At 52.9% G+C, this 8,844-nt stretch overlaps 4 protein-coding genes and 1 pseudogene across 4 annotated transcripts, besides 7 other annotated features; all 5 read right to left on the minus strand.

The window, feature by feature from the left end:
- Positions 1 to 2,551: a sequence feature (heterozygous, non-Esmeraldo-like haplotype).
- Positions 790 to 2,004, minus strand: Tc00.1047053507295.20 (mucin-associated surface protein (MASP), putative; the record flags this gene model as incomplete). Its single annotated transcript, XM_801480.1, has 1 exon — positions 790 to 2,004. One exon carries the CDS (start codon positions 2,002 to 2,004, stop codon positions 790 to 792), a length of 1,215 nt encoding a protein of 404 aa, XP_806573.1.
- On the minus strand, positions 2,544 to 3,185 carry Tc00.1047053507295.30 (mucin TcMUCII, putative; the record flags this gene model as incomplete). Its single annotated transcript, XM_801481.1, has 1 exon — positions 2,544 to 3,185. One exon carries the CDS (start codon positions 3,183 to 3,185, stop codon positions 2,544 to 2,546), a length of 642 nt encoding a protein of 213 aa, XP_806574.1.
- Positions 2,552 to 2,957: a sequence feature (haploid, Esmeraldo-like haplotype).
- Positions 2,958 to 3,790: a sequence feature (heterozygous, Esmeraldo-like haplotype).
- Positions 3,791 to 6,255: a sequence feature (areas not merged during assembly with more than two copies in the genome that could not be assigned to a particular haplotype).
- On the minus strand, positions 5,862 to 6,188 carry Tc00.1047053507295.40 (uncharacterized protein; the record flags this gene model as incomplete). Its single annotated transcript, XM_801482.1, has 1 exon — positions 5,862 to 6,188. The coding sequence occupies one exon, from the start codon at positions 6,186 to 6,188 to the stop codon at positions 5,862 to 5,864; it is 327 nt and encodes a 108-aa protein (XP_806575.1).
- Positions 6,256 to 7,406: a sequence feature (haploid, Esmeraldo-like haplotype).
- Positions 6,789 to 8,024, minus strand: Tc00.1047053507295.50 (mucin-associated surface protein (MASP), putative; the record flags this gene model as incomplete). Its single annotated transcript, XM_801483.1, has 1 exon — positions 6,789 to 8,024. One exon carries the CDS (start codon positions 8,022 to 8,024, stop codon positions 6,789 to 6,791), a length of 1,236 nt encoding a protein of 411 aa, XP_806576.1.
- Positions 7,407 to 8,844: part of a sequence feature (heterozygous, non-Esmeraldo-like haplotype) that runs on past the window's edge.
- Positions 8,192 to 8,216: a microsatellite.
- On the minus strand, positions 8,280 to 8,594 carry Tc00.1047053507295.61 (annotated as a pseudogene).

The raw sequence follows: 8,844 nt of genomic DNA on the forward strand, positions 1-8,844 counted from the left end.
ATGCAAGCTTCGGCACTGCAGCTGCTGAAAGGGAAGCAATCCGCACTCGTCCCAGGCACCCTCAACGCCCACACCACCCACCTGCCTGCATGCCGCCAAATTCACGCCCGCAACACGTCGAAAAGACACATCGCGGTCTCCCGTCCTCCCTTCTCGCAAGGGCAGCCGCAGACAGAATTCTGTGCTTCCGTGCGTCCTCAACGATCACACCCCTCCACAGCGTGTCCGACACAGAGTGTGTGTGCGTGCATGTGCTTGTGTGTTTGGCAGCGCCTATAATTGCAGAGCAGCTGTGCGCCACAAGAGAGTCAGAAGAAAGCAACGGCAGAGAGAGGCAGATAGAACACACGCACAAATTACTCATATCATCACACACAAACACACACACGCAGCCCGCGGAATGGGTGCTCTCAACCACAAAACAATGAAAAACAAAACAAAAAGCCGAAGCGTGGGACTACCAGCGCACACACTCTCATTGCTCCCGTAAAGCAAAACACACACACAGGGAGAGAGAGAGAGGTTGCCCACTCAATGCAATAAAAACAAAACAGAAACAGTTACGGTGCTCCGCCCATGCAGCCAGGCAAGACGGCAGCGGTGCGTGTCGTGCAAAAGAGAGCACCAACGGGCCTGCATGGGTGTGCATGCAATACATACAATGGGCACATTATGTGTGTGCTTCGTGGGATGAGGTGAGGGCGAGAGTCCATGCAAGGGGACACACACAGAGAGTGAGTGAAAGACGAGTGTATGTGCGGGCGGTGCATGGCGCTCTCTCACTCACTCTCACGCGGCCACCACAGCAGAAGCAGCAGCCGCACACGCAACAAAAAGAAGAAGCAAAAGAGGGGAGGTGGTGTGGGAAACCGCGGTGCTGCTGTCACTGTCGCCAGTCGCCGCCGTTGTGGCGTTTGTGGCTGGAACTGATTCCTTCGGATTGGCTTCCCTATTTTCATTTTGTTTTTCTTCTCGTGTCCCTGTACCATCAGCTGCTGGATCATTGTTCGGGGTGCTGACTTCAGTGCTCTTGTCAGCCTCATTATTGGCGGCATCACCGTTTGCCGTGGGTGATGGTGGCCTTGATCCTGCATGGTCGGCAGATGGCTCATTGTGTTGATTGGCTGTGATGGGGGCAGCGCCCTCAGTTTGTGAATTGTGGTTTGATTCAATGTCGCTTTGGACGCCTTTTGGCTGTTGCACGTGTCCTGAATCCTCAGTGCGGGACCGTTCATTCACTTGCGTTGTTGGTAGTGTTGGTGGTGTTGGTAGTTGTATTTCTTTCAGTTTCACTTGACTTTCACTTGTCACTGTGAGTGCCACATTATTGTTGTTTTCTTCGTCTACTCCGGTTTCTTCTTCTGACACATTTGTTTCTTCCGTTTCAACTTCATCTTCTTGTGTCGGCGTGTCAACGGAGGATTCAGTACTCTCGGATTTTTCTTTCAAATTGGGTTCTTTGTCACCCTGAGGGCCGTCGCTGCCAGATGAAGAAGGTTGATCAGCTCTTTTTTGTTGGGACTCAGTTGCCTTACCGCCCTTTTCATCCCCCTTACCTCCTGCCTCTTTTCCTTTTGTATCCAACTCTTCTGACTGCCTCTGTTCTTCTGTATCTGATCCTCCAGAGCCCAGCGGTAGTGCTGCTGGTGGTTGAACTGCGACACCTCCTCCTCCTGAACCAGTCGCCTCTTTGCCCAATGTCTTATTTTCCAATTTATTATCCTGCAATGTTTCCTTCGTCTTTCCCAGTGGGCCTGTACCACCACTCAATCCTTCACCATCTTTTTCCCCAGCTTCAACCGCATTTATTAATCCCACTCGAGCGGATAGCAACCCGCAGTCCGCCTTTATAGACACGCCTTCATTTCCACTATTACTCGTGTGCCTCAACCCGTTCCCTCCACCCTCACTGCAGTAGTCGTCCATCGCGTGTCCAAAAACCGCACCGCACCACAGCACGCATATGGCGCCCACCAGCAGCAAATGACCAGTCATCATCGCCATCACTCCTGTCACTTGCGTGCAGCCTTCAGCACAAACTAGCTCCCTGTCAACGCAGAGTGAAGGCAACAAAAGACCCGGCACAGTAAAAAACACCACCAGCAGCAGCACACATTTCACGAAAAATATTGAACCAATGAAAGGCAAAAAAAGCAAAACGCCCTGCAAAAACTTAACAACAAGGAAAACACACAAAAAAAGTAAAAGTAAAACAAATGTAAAAAAGCGGCAATAAAGTAAAACAGTAAAAACACAAAAAACAAAAAACTTTAACTAAGCGGCTCCAGTGCGCATGCGTATGAGTGTGTCTGGAATGCGTCCACGTAAACGGTCGTATGAGTGTCGAGCATATGCGTGGGTCCGGGATACGTGCCAAGTGACGGATACAGGGAGCAGCAACGCGGAGCGCACAGCAGCGAAGCAAAAGCAAATGAAGCAAAACACGATCATTATAATTACTCTTACTTTATACATCGGACCACAGTGAACGCTCACATGTCCTCGCGGTTGAGTGCTGGCACGCACAGCCCACACACACCTCTTCAGCCCACAGTGGTGTACGCCAGCGCGGATACGGCAAGCAGCAGCGGGGCACACACCCACGCAGAGCTGCCAAGGCTGCCGTCGATTTCGCGCAGACCTGACGGTGCGCGGGTGGTAGTCGTGGTTGGCGTCTCCGTATTCATGGCCGTAGTACTTCTTGCTTCTGGCGCAGCGGTCGTCGTAGTAGTAGTGGTTGTCGTAATTGGTGCCTTTGTAGTATTTGTAGTCGTCGCGGCAGCATCTTCGGCTTTCTTAACTATTTCGTCTACGGAGATAGTCGTGCTACTTGGTGTCCCTGTCGTACTTTCCTTACCTTCCGTTTGTACCTTATTGGTGTCTCCATCGGCTGACTCTGAATGATCAGGCGCACCTGTTTCATCTTGCGTAGCGGACAACACAAATGATCCCTCTACCGTAACGGCCTTAACTGGTTGAGCTGTCGCGCTGGCAATAACCGGTTGCGGTGCTGGAAGGGTATTTGAATTTAAAGGTTCAGTCTCCCGACTTTGCTCCTTTGGCGGTAGAGACGGATCACTGGAGTCATCTTCTCCTTCCGCGTCATCCGTTCTCACGCACACGGACGGGCAGCAGCACAGGGCGAGCACCAACAGGGCGCACAGCAGACGGCAAGTCATCATCATCGTGAGTGTGGTCGTTCAGTGGTGTGGAGCTTATCTGCACAGTGAGGGAAATGGTGAGCAACAGGGGAGACGAGAGGTGCAGCAGACACACACAGAGAGGGCACACCACATGAGGAGAGGGCAGCAGCCAGGCATGCACCGTATGCCGCACACCACGCACGACATACACTCCAATCCACGGCAGCAGGCACACACACACACAGCCCTGCCGCAACACCAACACACAGATGGAAGAGGGAGAAGCAAACAGGAGCGGCACACAAGGCTCCACCGCATGCACACACGGCGAGAGCGGTCCGTCGTGTCCGCACCCCTCACGGAGGGTACGCACACACACAAGAGGAGGTGCAGCGCACAGCAACACAAAAACAAAGTAACAATAAAAAGAGAGATCCCCGCACACCACGTGGATTGTTGGTCCACGGGAAGTGCAGCCAATATTCATCACAAAAACAATTCATCTTTCTTAGGCCTTCCTTCATATTCAGCGCACACCACTTCATGCAGGCCCGGCCACAGCCATCACAGCAGCCGCACACGCAAAAATAAGCGCAAGGAATGGCATAAAGCAAGCAACCATTTATTTGTGCTTCTGTTTCAGTCTTGGCAGATGTCTGCATATGTTGTTTTGTTTTGCGGAGGGCAAACCTTCATGCCTGGGTCGTGTGTTGGGGATTCCTGCAGGGTGCACAATTATTGTTGTTTTTTCCTCTTGTGAATGTTTCTTGTGTTGGTGCAGCCAATAATTCGGTTTGTGTTGTTCCTGCCTTTCGCTGGTAAAGTGTTGCAATAGATGTTTGTTTTTCCTTCCGTTGCTGTGACACCTGATTCCTCACCGTTTATTGTGGTGGAAATGAAAATATGTGAGTGGACTCCCACACACCAGAACGCACCTTCGCTCCTATTTATTGGTGCATGGAAGGGCATGTGTGTTTGGTGGTGCCTCGTCCATATATTTTGTGGGTGTACATTCCCCTGCAGGCTGAGGGCGGGATGACGCTCCGTCGCGGTACACTTCCCTCGCATGCCGCCCACTGTGATTCCTCATGCATCACCCCCTCACATATTCCGTGGTGCCACACCGCTGATATTACTGCAGCCGCTGTGACTCCGCGTATTTCACGCATTTGATTGTGCCACAATACATCCGCTCGTGTGGCCGCCGCATCCAAACAGCGGTGCCCAACACCGTGAGCGGCAGTCCACATCCCTGCATGTCCCAACGCAGTGGTGTTTGACTGTCAGCCAGGCGCCACACAACAAGAGAGTCTTCTGCTGGCGGTACAACACACGGAGCCGCAGTGAATGACTCGGGCGGCGACGCATCTATTCGTCGCAAAGCAGTGAAAAGGAGTCGGGCAATATAATGCCAGCTGCATGCACGACACCACATCCACAGCCAAAGCATGCGACGTGATGTGTGTTTCACTGGTGCTGTGAAATGCCTGCAGACGACGTCACTATTGGAGGCATGCCACCCATGATCAGCGGACAGACAATAATCGGCATGGGAGGCCACAAAAGGCAGCAACGACGCCAGCAGCAGGAGTAGCTCTCTCTCTCCGTTGCCTCCGAGAAGTAAATATTCCACCAGCCACAGCTGACTGTGCAATCGTGACACTCCATGCACGTCGTGGCTGCGTCAACACATCCTGTTCCCTGCAGCGCCTCAAAAGATGCCTCACTCCGTCCACTGAGTGCATCGGTGTGGGTCGTGCCTGGGCTGTTCGTGAGGACCACAACGATGTGAGGGTCACCGAGTCGCAGCATGTTTGTTGTGACGTTGTTGCATGGCACCTGCACACACACACACGCAGCACCTGCATCCCTCCCTTTTGTGTCCGCCCTCCGCCGGAGTGGCCACACACACGGGCAGCAGCAAAATCATTTCACCCTCGACGATCCAAAGTCAACACCGACATCCCTCGCGACGCAAAGATCTCGGTTGCCAGCACGTGCTTCCTGCCGCTCTGCCATCGACGCCAAAACACAGCACAGTGCACGCACTTATTTTCCTCGTGTGCAGTCAGCCGTTTGGTTCACACATTCTCCGATGGACTGACGTCCACAAAAGCACGCCACAAAAGGCCACTGTGATCGCACACGCTCTTGCGATGAGCGTCGGTGTGTGCATGGATCCGCTGCTCACACGTGCTGGCAGGCAGCCTGCAGCCGGTGCCCTCGTGCCAGTTCATCGGCTCCAGCACGGAAAAGAGAAAATGGCCTATTCCCGATGCACTTATTCCCACCAGCAGCACCAACACGCTGGTCGCCAGCCGTCATCCCTCAGCACATTCAGGAATGCTGAAAAGTGACGTGGAGCTGTCAGCCAGCAATGCCACAATCCCCGCACACATGTCGGCTCCACCAGAGAAGACACACAAATCACAAAAAACACCCTCCACATGTCATCCGAACATCATTCCGACACACCGCGACACGCCAAACAGAAGTATTCGTCACCCCAATGCACCTCCCCACACAATCACATAGTCCATGCACCACGCACGGCAGCAGCCCACACGCGGTCCAACAAATGTTCCTCGGATCAGTGTAATCCACGTGCTGCGGTGGGAAGTAAACAAAAGAGACGAGCCGCCAAACCCCAAAAGAGTGCCACGACTGGCCGCAAGTCAACGAAACGCAGCCACTCAAATGAATTCAGTCCTGATGCCCTCAACCTCCCACCTTCCCCCACAAAAGCTGCAAAGGTTTGAAAACAAACGCACCATCCAATAAATTCTTTGCGCAAAACCAAAAGAAGCCGCAGTGCCTTATGCTGTCCTCCAAGCCCGTTGATGAGACCTTCATGTGGACGGGCACCCATCGGTCCTTACAAACGATGCCGCAAACCCGCGACGCATCGTGAGCTCTGAGACGCGCGTCCCTCACCAGCACCAGAGACGCCAATGCACCGTCGGTACGCAACAAATCGTCAAGGAACAAAGAATACGTCGGGCTGACAGCAAGACATGCTCCGAAAAAACACATTGCAGAAATCATGAACACAAACAGCACCAAAAGCGGCGCCGCAGAGTAACTTGGATCAACTGACGCATGGTGTATGTGGAAGAAAAAACATGGTGGCTTGACAAGAATACAAGAGGCTGACACTCTCCTAACAAGAAAACGTATAAGAATGCAAAAACAAAAAGCATTCAGGCGTCCACATTCAAAGTCAGCCACTAGTCAATAAAAGTTCCATAGATGCATGCACCCACAACACAAGCAAAACAGTAAAAGAAAACAAAAGGCCGAAACGTGGGACGACCAGCGCACACACTCTCATTGCTCCCGTAAAGCAAAACACACACACAGGGAGAGAGAGAGAGAGAGGTCGCCCACTCAATGCAATAAAAACAAAACAGAAACAGTTACGGTGCTCCGCCCATGCAGCCAGGCAGGACGGCAGCGGTGCGTGTCGTGCAAAAGAGAGCACCAACGGGCCTGCATGGGTGTGCATGCAATACATACAATGGGCACATTATGTGTGTGCTTCGTGGGATGAGGTGAGGGCGAGAGTCCATGCAAGGGGACACACACAGAGAGTGAGTGAAAGACGAGTGTGTGTGCGGGCGGTGCATGGCTCTCTCTCACTCACTCTCACGCGGCCACCACCGCAGCAGCAGCCGCACACGCAACAAAAAGAAGAAGCAAAAAAGGGGAGGTGGTGTGGGAGACCGCGGTGCTGCTGTCGCTGTCGCCGGTGGTTGTTTTGTTTTTTGTGTTAGTGGAGATGGTTATGGCAGTTGTGGATGCTTCACTGTTGGCTGCTGCAGTGTCAGTGCTTTCTGGTGCGCTTTTGGGTTTCGTTGTTGCTGCCTTCTGGTCCAATTCTTCTGTGAAGGTATTGTCGCCATTGTTGTTGAGGCTACGCGCATCATGATTGTTCGGGGTTGTGGTTGTGGCAGCGTCTGACTCTCCGGCGGGAGGAGCCGTGGGACTGCTCTCACCGTTGCCAGGCGTTACTGCGTTACTTTCCTCAAATTTAGTGTGTGATGTTTTTGTTTCCTTCGAACCGCTGCCCGGTGTTTCACTTTCGTTTCCTTCTGTCAGTACGACACCTGATTCTGCAGCATCACCGGGGCTTTCCTCCACAATTTCCTCCTCACTGTGATCGTCGGTAGTATCATTAGTACCTGCTGGGGATAACGTTTTTTCCGCCCGATCCTCAGTTAGTGAATCCTTTTGGGTACCTGTGTCGGGTATACTGGATACTTTTGGAGGTTCTTGAGTTGGCTGCATTGTCTCTGGTCCTCCCTGTGACTGCACCGGTGTCACCGAGCCCGCAGTGTTGAGCTCTGCTGGCTGTACAGGTACTGTTAGCTTCGTTGATGCTTGGGTAGGTGGTTCTTGTGAAGAAACCCCTGGGGATGCCGGTGGTCCCTTCACTGCTGGTAATAGTGGAGGCTCTGGCGATTCTCCTGATGTGCCCGGAAGAGGTGTTGGTGGTGCTGCTTGATTCCTCGTGTCAAGTCCAGCATCCGTCAAGCCTTTATTTTCATTTTCATCCTCATTTGTTTTGGGTAGATCGACATATAAATTCACTCCATGTTCTTGTAGGATATTTTCACCCTCTTCTGACATAGAAGTATCCTTCCCTCCCTGTGAATCTGGGGCTCCTCCTCCTCCCAATGCTGCTGCTGCTGGTTTCTCTTTTCCCTTTGGTACACTCAAACCTGGAGAAGATATTCCTTTCAACTCATTTTCGTCCTTGCCAGTACCATTTTCCTCAAGAGAACCAACATCACCAGCATCATCGGCAGCAACTCCAGATAAACCGCACCACAGCACGCATATGGCGCCCACCAGCAGCAAATGGCCAGACATCATCACCATCACTCCTGTCACTTGCGTGCAGCCTTCAGCACAAACTAACAACACGTCAACGCAGAGTGAAGGCAAAAGGAGAGACAATTCCCACAACCACGAACCGTCCCGTCCAGCAATGAGAGTCACGCACCACAGCAACAAAAACAATTGGGTGGGCGCAGTTCAACAACAATAAAAAAAAAAAAAAAAAAAAAAGAATGCTCCTTGCCATTGCCCTGTTCCTCACAATCCCACAGTTACTATTACTGTTATTCTCTCTCCTCAGGCACCCACAGGCACGCCACGATCACTTCAACACGCGCCCCTCCAGCACACGCCGCTGCCATACGCTCCCGTTGCGCCGCAAAGTCCACCAGCTCCTACCAGTCAAACGGCTCCGTGTCCTATACAATCGCCAGCATGCCCCAGCCGCGCAACACACACAGCGCCACAATGTCGTGCCGCCCCCCCTCCCCAATAGTGAGCGCAACGCCAAACGCGTACCGGCGCACGCGCCCCACGCGCTGTAACCACAAGCCGATCAGGTTGGCCGTCATCAAGTGCATCTCGTTTTCCTCCTTCAGCAAACCCTCTCACCCTCTCAGTCCACGGTCTGGGTCCCATGAGGGGACGCTAAGCGAGGCGCCGCCTCTGTGGAAGACGTCGATTTGCGTGGAGGAGTCGGCTGTCACCCACACTCAGTTCCTCACGTCCCCCCGCTCCCTCCACTCTTCCACACACAAGGACGGCGTCATGGGGAACGAAGTCCGCCGCACAGCGCATGCACGAGGGCACACGCAGAAGCAACGCCATCCACGTCGCACCGCAAGATAGAGCCATGCGCACA

This window comes from Trypanosoma cruzi, assembly GCF_000209065.1.
Source record: "Trypanosoma cruzi strain CL Brener chromosome Unknown tcruzi_1047053507295, whole genome shotgun sequence".
Taxonomy (NCBI): Eukaryota; Euglenozoa; class Kinetoplastea; order Trypanosomatida; family Trypanosomatidae; genus Trypanosoma; species Trypanosoma cruzi.